Raw genomic sequence first — 23,326 nt, 5'->3', positions numbered from 1 at the left:
GTAAAGTAAACTGTGAGTTGTTTATGCGTTATCCACCCGTTTTTGGCTTTTTGTACACACTACAAACAAGGGCACCCAAACACCACCAGCTAGGACACACATACAGTATGGCACTATTTTACTGTAATTATGCAATTTGTGGCAACATTGCAGGAAATCAGCCTTGAAAACAAATAAATAAAAAATGCAACAAAAATGCCATGTGTGAACACAGCCTTACAGAGAGTGAGGAGTAATTATACCATGCCGCCTGTGTTTACACATTGCAGTTTCATTACCATACTGCATATTTTCGTTGCAGTACTGTATCTTTTCTGTGAAGATGCTGCAGTACCGTGACAGTACTGCAATGAAGAGCAGGTGCTGCAACTTCACTCATTGTGCAGTGTAATTAGATGTTTTGGGTGGGGAACTGGCAGGAATACTGGGGGAGGGGAGTAGGCAGGGTGGGAGGATTGTGATGAAAAACTCAGGGAGAGCAGTGCATTCTGGTACTTTTTGTACTGAACAACTGCTCATCTTGTTTCACAAAAGACAGGTAAGCAATGCTATATGCTTCTGCAGCATTTTTGTGTGTTTTTTTTACCGGATTTTGGAGCATCCCTTTAACTTCTAGGCTGCCACATATACTTAGTGAAACTGCTCTGGCATGACCAACAAAACTGCAGTCAGAAATGGTCTTTTATGGGAGTGGTCTCCACAAAGAGGTGGTCCTATGAAGATGCTTCACTGTATGTGTCTCTGTATGCACAGGTTTGTGTTTTTCCAAATGTTTGTGTGTGTATGTATGTATATATATATATATATATATATATATATATATGTATATATATATATATATGTATATATATTACAGCCATCTATGTGTGCATGTGTTTATGCATGTATGGCTGTGTGTTTTTTTTTTTTTTGTGTATGAGTCTAGGACTGACAGTATGTATGCATGAGTCTAGGACTGACAGTATGTATGCATATATGTGCGCGTGTGTGTATAGATATCTATCTATCTATCTATCTATCTATCTATCTATCTATCTAATGTGTGTGCATGTAGCCCAATACAATAAACCATCTCATTCTGTAGCTGATATTCTTCCTTTCAAAGCCTGTTCAAGACAGCGTAAAGTAAGATAAAATGTGCAGTACAGCGGGAGGTGATATATCTATCACTTTGTATCATGCTAAGGAAAGAAAAAAAAAGAAAAAACAGGCAAACCATTTTATCCTGAACAGATAAAAGGCAGCTTTCAAACCTCTGTTTCTAAGCAAATTGCCTATCTGATTCCACTTACTGGTAGTCTGAGATGGAAGACAAAAATAAGACGACATTCAGGATAATTTCAAAGAGCCGGAGTTATGTACTTAGGAAGCACTCAGTGTTCTCTCCACTTACTGCACAACTGACTGATTACCAATATGGTTGCTGATCATAGACACTCTCTCCTCTCACCTAGTCACACATTTACTGCCAACCGTACACATAAGTTAGCTGTGCGCTGCCAGCTATCGCACCTGCTCCTTGATATACAAATGATAGGGGGAGAAAGACGCTAACAGACTCTTTTGGAAGTGGTCTGTTCCCCCAAGAATAAAAGGATGGCATTAAACGTGCCCATCCTTCTCTCCTACATTGGAAAAGAGTCAGTTGGTTACCATATACTTTACATGGTGTACTTATCCCGCTATCACATATAGTATGTATAATTTGCATGGTCTATTTTAAAGATGGAGAAAGTGACCCCATCCCCCTTAATGTTGGGACTCTTTAGCCCAGTTTTACAGTTTATTATAGGTGCCCATCCTTCCTGCTCCCCACTGTGTATAAATATGCATTATTATATGGTGCCTTCTACCCCTTCTCCATAACTCCTGCCTCTAGTGTGAGACCCTGTGCCATGTAATTCTATGGGTCTGGGTCTCCCTATGGAGATAGAGTGGGGAGTCTGTTAAGTAGGGAGAGGATATGGGGACCAGTTGGTGTGTGAGGGTAGGGCTGAGCTGATGGAAGGGATGACAGGCAGCAGTCTGTATAAGAGGATGGGCATAAACAGCAGTCTGAGGTGGCAAATTTTGTCAGTCTATGTAAAAAAAAGAGGAGCAATAACCAGCAATCTGAGGGGACTATGGGTGACAGTCATTATGAGAAATGGGAGACCATTATTGGCAGTCTATGTTTGAAAGGAGATACCCTCCTGAGTCATGATAAAAAGAAAATATATCCTCTTTGAATTATATAGTTTTACGTATCGGGACTAGAGATGAGTGAACCGGGTTCGGGTTCGAGTCCATCCGAACCCGGACGTTCGGCATTTGATTAGCTGGGGCTGCTGAACTTGGATAAAGCTGTAAGGTTGTCTGGAAAACATGGATACAGCCAATGACTATATCCATGTTTTCCACATAGCCTTAGGGCTTTATCCAACTTCAGCAGCCACCGCTAATCAAATGCCGAAAGTTCAGGTTCGGATCGACTCGAGCATGCTCAAGGTTCCCTCATCTCTAATCAGGACATAATAAAAACATAAACATCTGGTCCTTAGAGGGTCATATGTATTTTTTACTAGGTTATGATGGGACTCGTAGTACTACAGCACCAGTGTTCCATATAGATATTTTTTAATTTCTATTTTGTTTCGTCAAGGTTATTTTTAGTACCTTTGTGGTCCCCCTGCATATTTATTCTTTAAGTTGTGCTGGAGCTTGTAGTACCTCAGTGTTCTACTGTGTATGAATCATCACAAAAGTCCACCACCATTCTCAGGATAAAACATAACCTTTTATTTTCTTACATTATTAAAGCATCAAATCATGCTACAGAAAGGGGACTATGCTATATAGGAGGGGATGCCACAGAGAGGAGGCTATACTATATAGGAGGGGATGCCACAGAGAGGGGGCTATGCTATATAGGAGGGAATTCCACAGAGAGGACTAAGCTCTATTGGAGGGGATGCCACAGAGAGGGGGCTATGCTATATAGGAGGGGATGCTACAGAGAGGGGACTATGCTATATAGGAGAGGATGCCACAGAGAGGGGGCAGGGGCGGATTAACTTTACCATAGGCCCCGGGCTGTTCACAAAGCCTGGGCCCCCCCACCCCACTGCAACTATGGCGGCACTAGTCTTGTGTTTATAGTACAGTATAGATAATGTCATGATGTCCTGATCTGTGCAAAATTGCCTTAAAAAAACTGTGATTTTTTGCAATTCATGGCGGAAGTGTAGCCAGGAGACAGTACACCACTCAAGTATGTCTTTTTGGGTGGTCATGGGTCCCCAGGAGCTTAGGGCCCCGGGCTGCCGTCCGAAACGCCCCTATTATGATCCACTACTGTGAGGGGGCTATGCTATATATGAGAGGATGCTACAGAGAGTGGGCTATGCTATATAGGAGGGGATGCCACAGAGAGGGGGCTATACTATATAGTAGGGGATGCTACAGAGAGGGGGCTATGCTATATAGGAGAGGATGCCACAGAGAGGGGGCTATGCTATATAGGAGAGGATGCTACAGAGAGGGGATTATGCTACAGTATATAGGAGGGGATGCTACAGAGAGGGGGCTATTCTGTATGGGGGATGCTACAGAGAGGGGGCTATTCTTTATAGGGCATGCTACAGAGAGGGGGCTATTCTACCCTACACAGGGATGCTACACAGAGGGGCTATTCTATATAGGGGGATGCCACATAGAGGGGTACTATACAAAGTGGGCTATACTACATAGGGGATGTTATACAAAGGGTGCTAGTCTATATGCTACACAGAGGGCCTATAAATATATATATAATCTATCCACAGCAAAGCCCTATTCATTATTTATAGCTCACATAACCTGAAGGCTTTATATACAATGTCCTCAGGCTATGTGGCCTATAGATGCTGTATAGAATTTTTCTGTAGTCATTTTATATGGTTAATGGCCACAGAACATCTCTGTGCAGCATTTATAGTTCACATAGCCTGAGGACATGTTATATAGCACCCTCAGCCAGGATATTTGCATAAGAAGTGCATGTGCACCCTACAGGCCAGGCAGCATGACAGCACCTGGGGCAGGAGTTTAGGACACCGACCAAGAGATGGTTGTTAGCACCTACAGTAAGTGGGTCACATCTATATAACTATTATACAATCAGTTGCATTCTTCCCTTTACCATCTACCTATTACATACAGTATGGTTAATAAAAATAGAATGATTGACTGGTGCACACAGAATCCATGGTACAATCTAGCTATTGATCATACTGGGATAAGACATCTGAAGACTTCAATTTTACAGACTGATAGCTAAATATATCATTTCTTATCTAGGAGCTAATGTGTATGGAACATGAAGCCAGAGAGGATTAACATTTAATAAGCACTGCGGTATATAATATTTAAAGCGTAACTGTCATTTCAGAGACCTTTTTCTGAAAACATTAAATATCAACAGTACAAGCGATTTTAAGAAACTCTGTAATAGGTTTTATGTACTAAAAGAGTTTCCTTCTGGACTGAAAAAGCAATCTCTCAGCCTCCCCCCTCACATCAAATGAAGCAGGATTTCTGTCTCCATTATGTGGCTATGGAGAGGGGAGGGGCTGTTAGGAGTGACTGAGCACGGAGCAGTCCTGCACAGCACAACACCCTGCAATCTTCTCTCAGTAAGTTCATAGATAAGCACTGACCTTTCTGACACCTGAATTTAGCGTTTTAGGTGCCCAGAGAGTCTACAAACAGCTGACCTTCATGTCACCTCTTCCTGCTCCCTCAGCCCCTCCCCCCTTCATAGGCTTACAATGGAGAGAGCAGAACCCGTCTTCATTGGCTTCTCTGTAATGAAGACGTGTTTGCCTGATAATGCACAGATAAGAAGTCAGGGGGGGAGGCTGGGAAATTGCTTCTTGAGTACAGAAGGAGGCTTTTACCCTGACGCCCAATGACAGCACCCCTGGAGAGGACCTCCCACCGCAGGACAGGAAACCTGTGAAGATAAAAGCTTGACACACCTCTCCACACCTCAGTTCAGGTTTCCTGTCCTGCGGATAGGAGGCCTGTGAAGCGTCCCATCCGGGATGAAGTTTTTTTCATACCTCTCCGTGCCGGCTGCAGGTCCCCCGGACGGCCTTTGCCTAGTGGGGCTCCCTGAGGGAATAAGCCTGTCCCAGGACAGCCTCCCTAAGTCTGGTGATGTCGGGCCCCCTTCGTTCCCCTCTGCTGCAGCTCCGGCACGTTCCTCGCCCGCCACCCCCAGGGACTCCGTGGTATACCGGACTCCCGGGCTAAGTGGCGTGGCTGGGTGTGCTGGGGAAGTGGTGGAGCAGGGGAGCCATGTCTCTTCCTCTCCGGCTTCAGCGCGCGTCTGCGCATGCGCAGGCGCGCCGACGGGAGTGTACGGCGTGACGCACGTACGCGTGCGTCACGCACTGACGTCACTTCTGGGTTCCGGCCCGGGAACATACAAAGCCAGAGGGGGAAGGAGGGAACAGTGTCCACAGCCTCTAGCGTCCAGGAGGCATTCCGTGACCGCTCACCAGCCAGCCAGTCAGCCGTGGATCTATATTGCTGACAGTCTCCTCCTGCTGTGATGTCTGATTCGGCAGAAAAAGGAGAAAATGGACGCCGTGACCACCATGATCGCAGATCATCCAGAGACTCTACTCCGGTACTTATGGAAAGTCCGTCTGCTTGGTGAGACCGAATCTTTTTTTATGATATTAATGCTAGATTCATATGGTTTATTATAGGGCTCCAGATCAAGTACTAGATCTTCTGGGAAAGCCACATCCAAAGCACATCATAAAGAATGTGCAGAATGTAAAACTCCCCTGAGGGATGACTATGTCAGAACCCTGTGCCCCTCATGTATTAATAATCTGGTTGCCCAGGAGTCTTCAGCTCTAGCAGAGAGCATTAAAAAAATCGTGAGAGATGAAATTCAACTCTCAATGAGGAACATGACTGCTTCATTGCCTTCAGCTTCCTCCTCTTCAGCACTCTTACCCTCGGTTATGCCTTTGGCATCAAATTTGTCTGGTGAACCTTCCCCTCCTCATAGAGAAGTATTATTGGAGGACGGTGAGATTAACCTGATAAATTCCTCAGGTGAGGATGACTCCGACTCTGGAACTAAAACTAAATCTCTGTTTCCAGTTGAGGATACCGACCAGCTTATTAAGGCTATTAGAGCCTCTATGAATATGGAGGATGCCAAAATCACTCCGTCACCTGAGGACGCCTTATATGAAGGATTGGCTCCTAAGAGATCCCGTACATTCTCACTACATAGTAGTATTAAATCCATCATTAACAAAGAATGGGAGAATCCAGACAGGAAGTTTTTTACTCCCAGATATTTTAAAAGGAAGTATCCTTTCGAGGAAGGAGAGTGCAGTTCCTGGGATAGACCCCCGGCCATTGACGCAGCAGTAGCAAAGATAGCTAAGCGCAATACCTTGCCCTTTGAAGACCTAGGCACATTACCCGACCCCATGGATAAAAGGGCTGACTTTTTTAATAAGAAGACTTGGGAGGCAGCAACGGGTTCCCTGAGAACCAGTATAGCCAGCACTTGTGTAGCCCGCTCCCTTAGAGTCTGGTTATCGGATCTTAAATCTGCCTTATCCAAGGATCCCTCGTGTGAAAAATTGGTAGAAGACTTCCCAATTCTTTCAAAAGCAGTGGATTTCTTAGCAGACGCCTCCTTAGACTCTATTAAGATGTCTGCTAGAGCAGCCGCTTTATCAAATTCGGCTAGAAGAGCTTTGTGGATTAAACCATGGAAGGGTGAAATGGCTGCGAAAAGTAAACTCTGTTCCATCCCTTGTGACGGAAAGTTTTTATTTGGTCCAATTCTAGATTCGTTGCTAGAAAAGGCGGCTGACGGGAAAAAGAAATTCCCTTCACAATTCAGACAGGACTCCTCCTCCTCCTCTAGGGGGGGTAGACAGTCTAGAAGACCCTTTCGTAACTCATCTCAAGACAATAGGAAGTTTCGTGTCCCCACAAAGGGAAAAGGATTCTTCAATACCAATAAAGATAACAAACCCAAACCCCCTCCCCAATGACGGGGTCCCGGTGGGGGGACGTCTGACTCTTTTTGCTCACGTCTGGAGAAGCATTTCCTCCAGCCCGTGGGTCCTAAACACAATATCCTGGGGATTGCTCCTGGAATTCAGGAGTTATCCCGGAGTCAGATATCTTCCCACCCGGATCCTTTCAGACCCCTTGAAACAGTTGGTCATAGAGTCAGAGGTTCAGTTGTTGCTAAAGAAGAAGGTACTAGTCCCAGTCCCTCCTTCAGAGATAACACAGGGATTCTACTCCCCTCTCTTCTTGGTGAAAAAACCAAATGGGTCCTTCAGAGTCATTATCAACTTGAGGGATCTGAACAAACACTTAATGTACAAAAGATTCCGTATGGAGACTCTAAAGTCAACAGTGAACCTCCTCTTCCCAAACTGTTACATGGCGTCAATCGATTTAGAGGACGCCTACTACCATGTCCCCATTCATCCCAGTCATCAGAAATACCTCAGGGTAGCAGTATGCTTACAGGGCAAATGGACTCATCTTCAATACAGAGCACTCCCATTCGGGATCTCTCAGGCTCCAAGGGTCTTTACCAAGATCATCTCGGAGATGGCAGCTTACATCAGGACGAAGGACATCCTTTTAATTCCCTATTTAGACGACTTTTTACTAGTCTCAGAGTCATCCCCTCTTCTTCTACAACACATTCAAGAGGCATCCTCACTAATTACTTCCCTGGGATGGAATATAAATCATCTAAAATCCAATCTCATACCATCTCAAAAATGCATCTTCCTCGGAGTCCTCCTGGACTCAAAGCTGCAAACCTCCTTTCTCCCTATCCAAAAACAGGAAGCCTTAATAGGTCGAGTCCGAGACCTCTTCTTGGAACACAGTCCTTCGTTCAGACTGGCAATGTCCATCCTAGGACTAATGACATCATGTATTCCCTCAGTCCAGTGGGCACAATTCCATTCCAGAGCGCTACAAAACAATATACTTCAACTCTGGGACAAACAGCAGTCTTCCCTAAACCTATCCTTCCATCTGAACTCCGGAGCGAGAATCAGCTTGCTTTGGTGGATGGACTCGGTAAACCTTTCCAAAGGGGTGAGATGGACTCCAATAGAGGTCATAAGGATTACAACAGACGCCAGCCCCTGGGGGTGGGGGGCTCACTCAGGTCATCAGCTACTGCAGGGTTCCTGGCCTCAAGATATAAACCACATGTCCTCGAATTACAAGGAACTTCGGGCAGTCCAGTTTGCCCTGGAGAACCTAGCCCATGTGATATCATCAAAGGATGTCTTGATATACTCGGACAATACAACTGCGGTAGCGTATATCAACAAGCAAGGGGGCACCAGATGTCAAACTCTTCTTCATCTGTCAGCTCAAATTTTCAGCTTTGCAGAAAAGAACCTTTCCTCCCTTTCTGCAGTCCACCTGAAGGGGACCCAGAATCAAACAGCAGACTTTTTGAGCAGAGTTCATCTCAGCCAATCAGAGTGGGGGCTCAACATGGAAACCTTCAACATGGTTGTAGAAAAGTTCGGTTCGCCGACGGTGGATCTATTTGCAACCAGGGAGAACAGAAAACTCCGCAGATTCTTCTCCCTAAATCCCAAGGACTCTCCAACAGCAGTAGATGCCTTTGCCCAGAGTTGGAAACACATCAAAGGTTACGCCTTTCCCCCACTCAACCTCATTCCAAAAGTACTAAAGAAAGTGATGGAAGACAAGGCGAATATAATTCTGATCGCTCCGTTTTGGCCCAGGAGACCCTGGTTCACCAGACTGAGGCAGTTATCTCAGTGTCCTCCCTGGATCCTCCCAGACAGGGAAGATCTTCTCCTCCAGGGCCCAGTCCATCATCCAGGCTCACCTCACCTACACTTAACAGCCTGGATGCTGAAAGGATAATTCTGCGAGGTAGGGGCTTATCTGACGATGTTATTAATACCTTGCTAGCAAGTAGAAAGGATGTTACTTCTACTATCTATCATAGAGTGTGGAGAGCTTTCCTTAGGTTTGCAGATGGTAGACAAGATCCCCTAGGAGTTCCAAATATCCCCGTTATTTTAAGTTTCTTACAAGCAGGGTTAGAAAAAAATCTCAAACCAAGCACCCTGAAAGTTCAAATATCAGCTCTCAGCTCCTTTCTAAACTGTAAACTTGCCGAAAATTCACTGATCAAAAGATTCGTCACAGGTGCAGTTAGGCTGAATCCTACAAGTAGGGTTACGGTTCCCCCGTGGGACCTTAATCTAGTACTAGATGCTCTGACAGGCCCACCCTTTGAACCTTTAGATGATCTGCCCATCAAAATCCTGTCTCTCAAACTCTCCTTCCTTTTAGCGATCACCACAGCCCGCAGAGTAGGAGAGTTACAAGCCCTGTCAGCCTTTCCTCCCTATACCCAGGTATTAGATGACAGAGTCATCATGAAGACACTTCCATCTTTTCTTCCCAAGGTAGTCTCAGATTTTCACAGAAATCAGGAGATAGTGCTTCCTTCCTTTTGTACTAACGCCACAAATAGCAGGGAACAGTCTTTTCATACCTTAGACGTAAGGCGATGCCTCCTCAAGTACCTAGAAGTTACGAGTAGCTTCCGTCAGGCCGAGAACCTTTTAATACAGTTTCTAGGCACTAACAAAGGTAAAGCGGCTTCTAAACCCACTGTTAGTAGATGGATAAGACAGGCTATCATTATGGCATATGAAGCTCAGAAAATAAGTCCTCCGGCCTATTTTACAGCCCATTCTACCAGAGCAGTCGCCACATCCTGGGCAGAAAGGGCAGACGCCACCTTAGACCAAATATGTAAAGCCGCAACTTGGTCCTCGGTTCATACCTTTTTGAGACATTATAGGCTTCAATTAAATCCTATCTCAGACTTGGCTTTCGGCCGCAAAGTGTTGTCGGCTGTAGTCCCCCCCTAGTTAGAATTACTAGCTTAATCCTCCAGGGGTGCTGTCATTGGGCGTCAGGGTAAAAGCAGGATTACTAACCGGTAATCTTGTTTTCATAAACCCATGACAGCACCCCTCATGTATACCCGCCCTAAGATTACCTTTATAAATTGACAAATTAATTTTATTTTACTGATTTTAGTTATTTGTTTCCGCTGGAATACTTGTTCAGAACTGAGGTGTGGAGAGGTGTGTCAAGCTTTTATCTTCACAGGTTTCCTGTCCTGCGGTGGGAGGTCCTCTCCAGGGGTGCTGTCATGGGCTTATGAAAACAAGATTACCGGTTAGTAATCCTGCTTTTTTGGCTGATGAAACCTATTAGAGTTTCTTAAAATTGCTTATACTACTGATTTCTGCAATAAAAAAAAAACATGACAGTTACGCTTTAAGATGATTGAGACCCAGAGGCCCAATGAGGCACACAGGTTCAGATTTACTGAAAGTGTCTGAGTGTCTCTCTGGATGCCTAATGCTAGGGATACCCCTGTGTGGGTGTGCAGCAATAACTGCAAGATATTCACTCACATGTTTTGAACAACTGTTGGCTAGCCCAAGGTGGCATTTTATATGTGAAAGCTTAAAGGGGTTGTCTAGCAAAAATCTTTTTCTTTCAAATCAACTGATATCAAAAAGTTATATAGATTTGTAATTTACTTCTATTAAAAAATCTCGTCTTCCCATACTTATTACTTATTAGCTGCTGGATGTCATGCAGGAAATGTTGTTTTATTTCCAGTCTGACACAGCTCTCTGCTGACATCTCTGGCCGAGACAGGAACTCTCTCTGTTTTCTATGAATCCCCATAGAAAACCTCTCTGGCTCTGGACAGTTCCTGTCTCGGCCAGAGATGTCAGCACTGTGTCAGACTGAAAATAAAACAACATTTCCTGCATGACATACAGCAGCTAATAAGTATGGGAAGACTTGAGATTTTTTAATAGAAGTAAATTACAAATCTATAGATTTTCGCTGGGCAACCCCTTTAAGAGCTGTTTCTTTAAGAAACACATTGCATTTGGATGTTTGCTCACTAAGTAAATCAAAATTGATGGGGCACTTTCTGGGGTACAGCTGTCATGAATAAACAAAGTGGAAGATTTGTTCTGTGATGTCCCAGTTTGATCTTCCAGAGAAGTTACGGTGGGACTATAGTAGGCTGAGACACACCTTCAGACAGGATGTTCATAACATACATGTTGGTAGACTCTTGGGGTTATTAAAATCAATATGAGAGGGAAAAATCTGGAAAAAGGACTCAGTGGTTTTATATAAGAAGCTACTGGATTGGTAGGAGGTGGTTCCTAGGAGTAGGGTGGTTTGGGAAAAGGAGCTGGGTATGATGAATACAGAAAATTGGGATAAGATTTATAGGAATGTAAAGAAGGTTTCCAAAGGCTGTTCCCATCGTCTAGTTTAGATAAGTGTTTAAAGTCTTTCCAAAAGCAAATACACCTCGGCACTACTGATCAGTACATGCAGCAGCGAGTGAACTGTAACTAGTTCGCCCTCCGATAAGGGTGGTGCTCAATCATCAGCAGTCACAGATGCATGGAAACAAAGTCTTCTTCGTATAGAAGTTTAAGGTGAGGCACTCCGCGTCCTGTGTTCCCGTGATGAGACTTGAATAAAGTCTAGCAACATTATTACTAACGGCTGGGTGAGTGCCTCATCTTTAACTTCTATACGAAGACTTTGTTCAGATAAATGTTCTCCACCGCTCCTGGGACGCGGAATCTGCCTGACTATAGAATGAAGTCTATGGCACAAGTGGAGATGAGAGGCGGCGAGCTACGGAATCCGCGGCTGGTGATACACCTGGGTTTCGTAGTGTGCACATACCCTAAAGGGAGAACTTCTGATTGTGTATGTTTCATGTTTGAAAGTTATGTTTTTGTTCCCACTTGTGAATTTTTTGCGGATTATTTATGTGTTTAATCTTTTTGATACTTAAAGGTTGTTAAAAGTAAATCAAAATCCTTGCATTATTGGGCTATGTTCACATGACATCCTTCTTTATGTTTTTTTTATGTCTGTTTGGAAAAGACGTCCGAAAATAATTGTCTCGATCATTACTTTGGCGTCTGCCCAAAGAATGTCCGTTATTTAATACGTTGTGTGCACTGGGCAGCCATTCACTTTAATGTGTTCCACTGACTTAAATTAGGGTTGTTTTTTTTATTTTTGGGGGGGGGTTTTAAGAAAAAGCTGATGACTTTTCACTTTTTACTTTTTTTTACTTAGTGTGAGCATAGCCTTGTACTGTACAAGATGGTTACCCCGTCTCTTATTGAATAGTCAAGGAACTGCTATTGTGAAGTGCAATTACTGTAAAATCAGGAACTAATCAATACATGCCTACAGCTGGTCATACAGCCTGATACTATGGTATAGGGAGTAATCTCATCACAGGACTTGACAACAGGATGCAACTCTAAGGGTGGTATTACACGGGCGGATGGGGGCCCGATAATACCTGTAAACGAGCAGCGATCTGCTAGATCGTTGCTCGTTTACTTGGCCTATTACACGGCCCTATAATCGTTAAACAAGGGCTGCATGGAACATCGTTACCGATGTCCTTGCAGCCTTTGTTTAAACTGTATACATACCTAATCCATGGTCCAGGGTTCCTCTTCTTAACTTCTCCCCCGGTCCGCGCACTTCAGCTTCACAGCGGCTTGTCTCTGCTGACAGGCCGCTCGGCCAATCACTGGCTGCGGCGGTTCCGGCCTGTGATTGGCCGAGGGGCCTGTCAGCTGACACAGGCCGCTGAGAAGCCGGAGCGCACGGGACTCGGTAAGAAGCTCTGAGGAAGAGGAACCCTGGACCATGGATTAGGTATGTATTCTTCTTTGCTAATCGTCAGTGTCGGCCGCACACCGCTATTACACGTAGCGGTGCACGGTCGGCGCCCGACAATTATAGGTCTAAACTTATATCAACGATCAGCCGATGACAACGATCATCGGCTGATCGGTGTCTTTAGTACACGGAACGATAATCGGCCAAATTGGGCCGATTCAGCCGATATCGTTCCGTGTAATAGTACCCTAAGGGTGTGTTCACAAGTCCAGGTTCCGTAGCAGATTTGATGGTGCAGATTTGATGCTGTGTTCAGTTATTTAGATCAAATCTGCTGCGGATCGGGTGTGTGTAAAGCTACCCGAAAGGGGATATCCAGGACTGAAAAACATAGCACCTTACTTCCAGAAACCGTGCCACTCTTGTCCGATGTGTGGTACTGCAGTTGATACCAGATAGAAGCTGATAGGAGCCAAATGAGAAGAAGAGGGACTTGCTATCTGATCAGAATGGTTTCAAGACACCACAGAATGGCAAATATTTTTTTTTTTTTTTTTTTGCAGATATAATGTGTTTTATTTATATGTTTCAGTTAAAAATATCCACACACGGTGGAAATCTATGAAGGAATATTTCACCAAAGTAATGATGGAGTCCGAGAAAAGTGGGACATCACCTTCTAAGAGGAAACCAATTCCATATGAAGACTCTTTATGTTTTCTAATATCTACAAAAAGCGTGCACAGGTAAGCATTTCTGTATTTCAAAATTTTTGACATACCTTTTGTAAGATTTACTATAAATTAACAGTTGTCCTTTGTTTTTATAGTTCTGGAAATTATGGGTGCCAGGGCTCACAGCAGAAGCGGACCACTACTCATGCCCCACCAGAAACACGGGAGGATACTGATGAAGAATCTGGCCCATCATGGATGGGGATGGACATTCCAGAGAACCCCTCCCCACTCTCCCCCACCACATCCTCGCCAACCACTACCACCACTGCTGCTGGAGCATCCCAACCTTTTTCAAGCATCGCAACCAGCACCACCACTGATTCCACACCTACTTGTTCTCCTCGTCGTGTGCCCCTGCTTGGTAGGCGAACTCGGAGAACCCTTCGAACAATGGATAGGGAACTTGATGTGGAGTCTCAAGCCCTATCCCTTATTCGAAGGATCGATGGCAAGGATCAATTTGATCACTTTGGATCATTGATGGCATTCTTCTGTCGCCGGATCAGTCCACAGTTTGTTGGGCATTATATGGCGCTTTGCCATGCCATGGCGACAGTTTTTGAGTTTGCTGAAACATTGCCACCCCTGGAGGACATGATTAAAGGGATAAGTATAGCCACGGGGCAGAGACCACCACCACGGGACCAGTCTTGCCAGACAGAAGTGCAGTCGCGGTTCCAACTTCCATCCTGAGCCAGTTCTGGTGCTGTGTTTCAGCATTACCACTGTCCCAGCAGTTCTGCACCCAGATCAATCCCTCCAAGTAACCGCCCAGACCCTGCCACCATGTTTTCCTCACCACCCTTTCCTATAGACCTTTTTTTTTTAGTTTCTGTGTCTGAACCCCAATGTAAATAGTTTAACAGGGACAGTTTCTCGGTTTGGAGGAGGTTTAAAGGTGGGGGCCGGGATTTATTCTTCTGTGAAGATTTTTTTTTTAATCGCATAAAAATTTAATTTAAAAAAACTTATCTGTGTCTATTTTCTAATCATAGTACTTTAGGGTTTCCAAATACTTTACCTGTTTTTTTTTCACCCTCCTGCTTTTCTGGCTCCCTGATCTTCCACCTGAGCCAATGAATGGCTGTCAGGTTGTCAGATAAGTAGGCTGGTGCGCAGACCGGTAATGTATTAGCTGATGGGTAACTGCGCATTGGCTACATTCTTACATCCAACCATGTCTCCTGAGTTGGACTGGGCATTGAAATGGGCTGTAAATTTTCCCAAATTACATGGCATGTTGACCTCACAATTTCAGAGATTGTAAATATACCAACTCTGAATTGGAGGTGCAACAAAGCAAAACGAACTCTCCCCAGTTGTGAGAAATCTGCAAGAGAAAAAAAAATTACGTTTGGAAATTTAAAAACCTCTTTAGAGAAGCCACAGTTTTACCATTTATTGCAAAAATGCCGCATTTACACGTTCCATATCTTTCGTAATTCTGTGCAAATTCCGCACCAAAGTAATCAAAAGCAGAAAATCAAATCCCCATTGATTTCTATAGGTTTCTGCCAGCACAATCCGCCTAAAGAATTGACACATCAATTCTTGAGGCGGAAAGCAGATCCACGCCAGAAAATTCCGCTGTGTGAACAACTGAGCAGGAGTCCCATTTAACACAATGGGACAATGCTCTGTTTATATTTTACAGGTGTGTGCATTTAGGCATTGATTCCGCTTGAAATTCCTTGCCAAATCCTCAATGTAAACATACCCTGACCATGTACAGGCCTTCCATTTATTCTCCTCTCTGAATGTTATTGCCACCTTCCTCTAGGATGGGATATTCTTCATTGTATCTTGAAGATAAAAAGCATTTTGACTATCTATTTCTCATCTATTAAAACCCTTTCCTGGGCACTTAACCCTTCCATGGTGAACAAGCATAGATTCCCACTACAAACACGTTCTTAGGACACTCTTGCAGTTGAAAGCAGTGTCTGGAGGAGCAAAGGAGCAACTCATGACATGGGGAAGCTGATCCCTCCATTACCCTTACCCCCTCCCCTCTTCCCACATACCCCCCCCCTTTCCATCCTTCCCACAAAGAAGACAGAGACCTGGTTCTTTGGAAAGTTTTGGCCACAGCAGCCAAATTTTATTAATAAACGTACAAAACATAAAAACATTATGCAACAATGACCTAGAACGGGAAGGAGGTCCTTGAGGCTAAAACTACAACCGGCCACCCATAACTGTGCCACAAAATATCAGGCTATTACCCCTCATATCCGACCCCCAGACGGTTCCCCCAGGCTCAGGAGCCCTACCACAAGTCCAAAGGCACTGGCCGATTGTCCACAAACCATTACTCCCCGGGACACCACCCAGTCAGGAGCCCAGCCTCCTCCAAGGCCCCCCCGATAATCCTTAATAAAATGAGGGGGAATGGGGGTGCACCTCACCTCGTGTACCCCCCCTTATACTCCATTTTTCCAACCCCAAGGACCCCCTAACCCGCCAGCCGCTGCTATGACAAAATGACAACCCAACCCCCACCCCGAACTATCCAACGACGACCCGAACAATCCAGCTATCCCCAACTAAGGGAGGGAGGGCGGGACTCTTCACTGCTGCTCCGCATGTGCTGACCAGATCCAGGAAGAGGCAGTAACCTATATACCCTCCCCTGACTCCCATACCCCTCCCCTTAGCAACTCCCGCTCTTCCCAGCCAGATCACAAGTTAACCCTTCCCGTGCCAGCTCCCCTGTCATGCTGGCCTCCCTTAACTCCGTTGCGTCCGGCCTTTTCTTGACATGGGGAAGCTGATCCCTCCATTACCCTTACCCCCTCCCCTCTTCCTACATACCCCCCCCCTTTCCATCCTTCCCACAAAGAAGACAGAGACCTGGTTCTTTGGAAAGTTTTGGCCACAGCAGCCAAATTTTATTAATAAACGTACAAAACATAAAAACATTATGCAACAATGACCTAGAACGGGAAGGAGGTCCTTGAGGCTAAAACTACAACCGGCCACCCATAACTGTGCCACAAAATATCAGGCTATTACCCCTCATATCCGACCCCCAGCCGGTTCCCCCAGGCTCAGGAGCCCTACCACAAGTCCAAAGGCACTGGCCGATTGTCCACAAACCATTACTCCCCGGGACACCACCCAGTCAGGAGCCCAGCCTCCTCCAAGGCCCCCCCGATAATCCTTAATAAAATGAGGGGGAATGGGGGTGCACCTCACCTCTTGTACCCCCCCTTATACTCCATTTTTCCAACCCCAAGGACCCCCTAACCCGCCACGCGAGCACTTGGGAAAACCTCACACGTGCGAGCTCCCCCACAAACACAGGGCTCTCTCCACACCTTCCTGAATGCCAAGCGCCCACAGATCCGTTCCCACCGCGTTCAGATGAACCCCGTCCCCCAGCCAATAGTTGCAAGAACAATCTTCCAAATCCCTATGCCGAACCAGCACCCCCCCATTACGCGCAACAAACGCGCCAACTGCCCTGTTGACTTTCACCCGCGCCTTATTGAGCTTAACCACCGACCTGGCCACCTTCCAAGTCTTCCTGGGCACAATGTCCGACCAGACCACCCGAACCCCCGGAAAAATCCTCCAAAGGCGCAGGAGATCGTACCGGACATCCCTAATCAATTCACGGAATGGGCGGACCCCCAGATCATTACCTCCAATATGCAACACCAAGATATCCGGGGGCCTGTCCAGCCGTGCAAAACGGTGAAACTCCGGCAATACTCTGTTCCACACCATACCCCCAACTCCAAGCCACCGCACAATCGCCGCCTCCCTGGACAGACCGAGCTGCCGCCCCTCCGGGCGAATGTCCGCCCGCTGTGCACCCCTCGCGACGTACGAATGACCCATGATCCAGACCAGAGCCGGGCCGTCACCTGCAACACACAAACAAAGCAGAGAGAAAATAAACAGGCCCAAAGCTCGGAAAAAACAACAAACACCAAAAGAAAAAACGACCCCAACCACAGATCAACACCCACCCCCGCCACTAAACTTGCACCAGCTGGGGCCGAACATAAGATCTAAACCGACCGGACTCCCATCTCCCTATACGCCGCACCACATCAGCACTCAAACCCCAACTCGCGGCCTCCGTTGCCGCCCCTATTCGGAAGGAATGAGGGGCAAACAACCTGCCATCCAACCCCAACTCTCCCAAGCACCTCCTAAAAACGGCCGTAAACTGGTAACGGGATAAGAACGACCCATCCCCATGCCGCAACACCGGCCCGCTCCCCCCACCCCCCAATGCAAACAACTCCTTAACACACTGCACCGGGCACATCCTCGACCCCCCCACTGCCTGCAACACCACGTCGCGCCCCTTACCCCGCTGATCGGTTTTTGACCGCCGTATCCGGAAAACCACCCTGTCCTGTTCCAGCCAAACATCCTCCCTCATCAAACCACCAACTTTCCTAACTGACGGGGACACAAGCTCCCCCACCCTTAATGCCCCAAAAAATGCCCAAGAGAAAGCCAAACGAAACAGAACCACTTCCGACTCCGAACTACACACCGAACCCAAACACTCACCAAGCCGTTCCAACAGAGCAAAAGACACCGGCCTCCGCCTATCAGGCTGTGACCTCCCCCTCCGAAAACCCCTCAGGGCCTGGCCCACTAGGAAATTCTTTGTGACGTCCCTGAGCCCCCTCACCTTAAGGCCAAAGGCCAGAGCCGCCACAAAACGATTGACCTTAGCCACAGACCAGCCCGCCGCTGCCACAGTACCCAGCCACCCAAGCACAGCCAACACCCGATCCTCATCAGACTGCACACCACCCCATTCATGCTCCCATGCCACCCACTCCTCCCATGCCACCGAATACGCCCTCCAAGTGCTACCAGCCAGCGAACTCCTCACGAGTTCCCCCGCCGTCCTCAGACAAGACGCCACAGATGCAAGGGGCATGGGATGCCATCTTCCGCCGCCTCCGGCACCAACTCCCGAAACCGCTCCCACTCCTGACGAGACAAAGAGTCAGCCACTGAATTCTTGACACCCGGTACGTGCACTGCCACCACCCACGCATTAAGAGACAAACAGCAAAGGACCAGATGACGCAGCAAGCGCACCACCGGGGGCGAAGACGCCGACCCTGAGTTAACCGCCGAGACAACCGCCATATTGTCGCAGTGGAAACGGACCTTCCTGTCCCGGAACTTCTCTCCCCAAATCTCCACCGCAACCACTATGGGGAAAAGTTCCAGGAGGGCAAGGTTCCGCACCAACCCCCCGTCGCTCCATGCGCTGGGCCACCTCTCCGCACACCACTGGCCCTGACAGTATGCCCCAAAGCCGACGCCCCCTGCCGCGTCCGTAAACAGTTCCCAATCAAAACTGTCCACCACCGGAGCTATGAACAGCGACCGACCGTTATACTTGCCCAAGAACGTCGCCCAAACCCCCAAGTCATCCCGCAGCTCCCTAGTCACCCTGATGAAATGATGAGGAGACCGCACCCCCGCCGTCGCCCCCGCCAGCCATCGACAAAAAACCCTCCCCATGGGCATTATCCGGCAGGCAAAGTTCAACTTGCCAAGCAGGGACTGCAAGTCCCGCAAGGTTACCTTCCGCCAGGCCAGAGCTCGTTGTATGTCATCCTTCAGAGCCTCCAGCTTGTCGGCGGGCAACCGGCATTCCATCCGCACGGAATCAATGGTGATTCCCAAGAATTTAAGCACTGACGACGGGCCCTCCGTCTTGTCCCGTGCAAGCGGCACCCCAAAACGGCCCGCCACCCACTCCATGGTGCCCAGCAAGTTCCCACAAGTGAGAGACCCGGGGGGACCTATGAACAGGAAGTCATCCAAATAATGAATGACCGACCGCACACCAGCCATATCCCGCACCACCCACTCGAGGAAGGAGCTGAACGCCTCAAAATAAGCGCACGAAAGGGAGCAACCCATGGGAAGACACCTATCCACGAAGAAGGCGCCCTCCCAAAAGCAGCCCAGCAGTCGCATGCTTACCGGATGCACGGGGAGAAGACGAAAAGCCGACTCGATGTCGGTCTTCGCCATCAAAGCCCCTGGACCATACTCCCTCACCCACGCCACCGCCGAGTCGAACGAGGTGTAGACCACCGAACACAGTTCGGGATCAATCCCAGCGTTCACCGACCGCCCGCGCGGGTGAGAGAGATGGTGAATTAGCCGAAACTTGTTCGGCTCCTTCTTGGGGACTACACCCAAGGGAGACACTACCAAATCTTCCCACGGGGGGGAATCAAAGGGGCCACCCATCCTCCCCAAGGACACTTCCTTAGCCAATTTCTGGGACACCACGGAGGCGTATTGATAGGCCGACTTCAAGTTTCGCCGTGAAGCGGGGACCGTGTGAGAAGGGGAAGGAATGACAAAGCCGTCAGTAAAACCATCAGTGAGCAGAGCCGCCTTGGCCCTGTCCGGAAATCGGTCGAGGAAGGGGCGCATCACGTCCACCCTCACCGGAGTCACCCCCATGGCCAGCACCCCGCCCTTTACCTTTTCTGTAACACCGGGCGGAGCCATGGGAAGATCCGCCACACGCACCACAGACATGCCTAAACTTACAGGCCGACCCGTATTTGCACTGGCCGTCATTAAACTGCCAGCACAAACCGGCCTTCCCTCCCACGGACTGGGACGACTGCCCCTGCGAACCCCCGATCCCCCCAAACTGCGAAGATTGGGCGGCAAAGCCGCCCCCCCCAGGAAGGGGCGGCCCCTGACGGGCCGGCCCCATGACCCACAACCACAGACCAATATCCTTCTGGTCCCATCGTATACTTGGCCGCACCGCTTTCCGCTGACGAAACTGCTCGTCATAACGGAGCCAGGCCTGCCCCCCGTACACCCGATACGCCTCTCCAATTGAATCCAGGTAGCAGAAAAGACCCGAACAATTATCGGGCGCCTTCTCTCCAATCACACTTGCCAGAATGGCAAATGCCTGGAGCCAATTGGAGAACGTCTGAGGGATCAGACGCCACCGGCGTTTTTCCTCCTCCTCTTTCTTCAATTCAAACCGCTTTGTCTTGTCTAAATTAAATTTGTCCAACGGGAGAAGGGAGAAAATCTCCACGTATTCGTCCCGCCAGATTTTTTCCCTAACCTCCACCTTCAAGTGTGCCCCCAGAGGCCCCTCAAAACACACATAGACCTCCCCACGCGCTCTGTCATCCAACCGCACCCAATCCACCTCCCTCTCCTTGTCCGTCTGCACAGATACAGCCACACCCGCAGCGCCAGCCACCACTCCCCCCACACACGCCGGCGCAACCGCAGGGGCCTGAGGCGCACCCACCCACGCTGCAACCGGGACCGCCCCCCCCGCCGGCGCTTGCGCGCAACTGCTGACACTTAACTCAGGCGCAACCCCTGACCCCCCACGGCCCCCGGAGACCAGCCGCCGCAGGCCCGCCAGCAACTCCTGTAACTCTGCCCCTAAAGTAACCACAGGACCCCCCACCCCCTGCCCCCCTCCCAGCCTGCCCGCCACCCCAGACTCTCCCCCCCCAACATACATCGGTACTGAACACTCACCAGGCTGCCCGGGTGCTGTGGGCCCGCCAGCCGGGATATCCGGATCCAATTGCCGCCGGGGATCACGCCGGTCCAGACTGGGCAGCAAGGAGTCCTCTCCCGCGCCGAAAGGGAAGGCCACTGAGGAGGAGACTGAGGCAGGGGCAGGTGGCCCCCCACCCGCCGGGAGGCCGCTGGAAGGCAGGACCACCAAGGACCGCAACGAAGCCTGGGGGCGGCCGCCGGCAGTGACGTCACACTCACCGCGCCCGGCCGCCGACTGCGACCGGCGCGCTCCGCTACCGGAAATTCCCCCGCTGGTGGCATTTCTGGCAGGCTCCCTGGCCCGCACGTCACCAGGAGAGCCCGCCGCATCCCCGGGAGACAGCTGGAGACAGGAGGAGGAGAGAGCACCCAGAGGAGGGGGTGGAGACCTCTCCTGCTCCGCAAGGCCCGGCCGCGCCCTCGGATTCCTCGCAGGCCGGGAGGCCCGACCCCGGGAGATGAGGTGAGTCCCCCGACCTGGAGGGTCCCCGGAGGGGCTCCTGCGTCGGCGCCGGGTCCTGGGAGGAGAATCGGGGCTGAGGCGGGCGGGAGGCCGAGTCCGCCGGGAGCTCCGCTGCCGAGGAGGGGGCGGAGATTCGGCCGGACCGGTCAGGCCTAGCGGGGAAGCATCCCAGGGGCTGGAGGAAGGTCCCGCAACAGCGGAGGCCCCCGAGGGGGGACCGGGGGCGGCAAGCGTTGGTGAACTCACCGCCCAGGGAGCAGCAGGAGGGGTCGCCATAATGGCCTGCAGCTGACTGTCCAGCCAGGCCCTGTCGTCCGCTCCGGCCACCGCTTCCTGCAATTGCCGCAGGATCTCATTCAGGGGGAGAGCCATCAGGTCAGCTCGCCAGAACAGCTTTCCTCACAGACGGTCTGGTCAGCACACAGCACTGCACTCTTCACTGCTGCTCCGCATGTGCTGACCAGATCCAGGAAGAGGCAGTAACCTATATACCCTCCCCTGACTCCCATACCCCTCCCCTTAGCAACTCCCGCTCTTCCCAGCCAGATCACAAGTTAACCCTTCCCGTGCCAGCTCCCCTGTCATGCTGGCCTCCCTTAACTCCGTTGCGTCCGGCCTTTTCTTTTCCGTAGCCCCTAAGCTGCTTTAGACCTGCTGTCTACAAAAGTCCAGGAGTGTAGCAGGACCTCTGCACGCCACCCCAGGGCTGGGTCATGCAATGACCACTCATCATGTGCCCGCAGCAGAAGGATGAAGGACCTGTTGACATGGGAGCAGGAGGCTTTTTTTTTTTTTTTTTTTTAGGAAAGAGGACCTGTCAACCCATAGCAGATCACCCATCTACCTATGGGGTGCACACATTGATCTACCAAAAAACCTCTTTATCTATAGGCAGACACCCATCTACTTACAGTAGACTTTGATATATACAGTAAATAAGTGTTTTTCTTTTTGTGTAGAGGAATATGTTTACTATCCCTATGAATAATATCCCTATGTACAAGAATATAATGACTATAATACAATCCAGTGTGCAACATATAGCTATTATAATACCATCTAGTGTACAAGACTATGAGATGAAATCCCTTGCAGCACCCGGCGGCCTCCCGGGTGCTGCTCCTGAATGTACGGACCCGGCAGCTTCACTGTGAGCGCTCACAGCTATGTGAAATTAGGAAGGGGCGGCTGCCTTCGGGGGGCCACTGACAGATGCGGGCTGGCTGTGGCTGGGTCATATCTCTTTCACTCCCGGCGCCACTGCTGTCTTTTACAGATCTGAACGCAGGGCCGTAGCAAGGGGGGGGGGGGGGGCAGAGGGGGCAGCTGCCCCGGGCGCAAGGCTGGGGTGGGGCGCCAGTCTCCCTGCACACTCCAGCCCCCTCTGCTATGCCTGTTCATAATCAGGCAGCGCTGTTGTTACCGAGGCAAGGCAGGAGCAGGGCAGGGCACTGCACTTGGGGAAGGGGGGGGGGGGATTGATGTGGAGTGATGGCCCCTGACACACACACAGACAGGCAGACAGGACACTGTACGATGCACAGAAGAAGCGCCCCTCCCCCACCACAAGCGTCTGTCCTCATAGACACACAGCTTCAGGCTCCTGCACTGTATGATTCTTCCCTATGTCGGGACACAGAAGGAGGGGAGAATGTCTGCAGTTGGGAGCAGGTCCTGGAGCAGAAGATTTATTTCATTCTGTGGACCCTAATTCAAGTCTGTATGTGTGCCTATGTGTGTGTGTATATATATGTGCTCTGTGTATTGTCTATGT

The 23,326-nt window shown here is 49.1% G+C and overlaps 1 protein-coding gene across 1 annotated transcript; it reads left to right on the top strand.

The window, feature by feature from the left end:
- The first annotated feature begins 13,395 nt into the window (after positions 1–13,395).
- LOC138789752 (uncharacterized) lies at positions 13,396–14,437 on the top strand. The gene is made up of 2 exons (XM_069968546.1): positions 13,396–13,544; positions 13,628–14,437. Exons 1-2 carry the CDS (start codon positions 13,420–13,422, stop codon positions 14,226–14,228), a joined length of 726 nt encoding a protein of 241 aa, XP_069824647.1. The 5' UTR covers positions 13,396–13,419; the 3' UTR covers positions 14,229–14,437.
- Positions 14,438–23,326: the final 8,889 nt, after the last annotated feature.

Source organism: Dendropsophus ebraccatus, chromosome 4, assembly GCF_027789765.1.
Source record: "Dendropsophus ebraccatus isolate aDenEbr1 chromosome 4, aDenEbr1.pat, whole genome shotgun sequence".
NCBI classification, from domain to species: domain Eukaryota; kingdom Metazoa; phylum Chordata; class Amphibia; order Anura; family Hylidae; genus Dendropsophus; species Dendropsophus ebraccatus.
This window is presented reverse-complemented; position numbering and strand designations above follow the sequence as displayed.

What these genes read in the sequence shown, in the direction of transcription:
- LOC138789752 (XM_069968546.1), top strand. Translation starts at nt 13,420, where the DNA reads ATGAAGGAATATTTCACCAAAGTAATGATGGAGTCCGAGAAAAGTGGG. An exon ending in TCTACAAAAAGCGTGCACAG is followed by an intron (nt 13,545 to 13,627) that starts GTAAGCATTTCT and finishes TTGTTTTTATAG; the next exon opens with TTCTGGAAATTATGGGTGCC.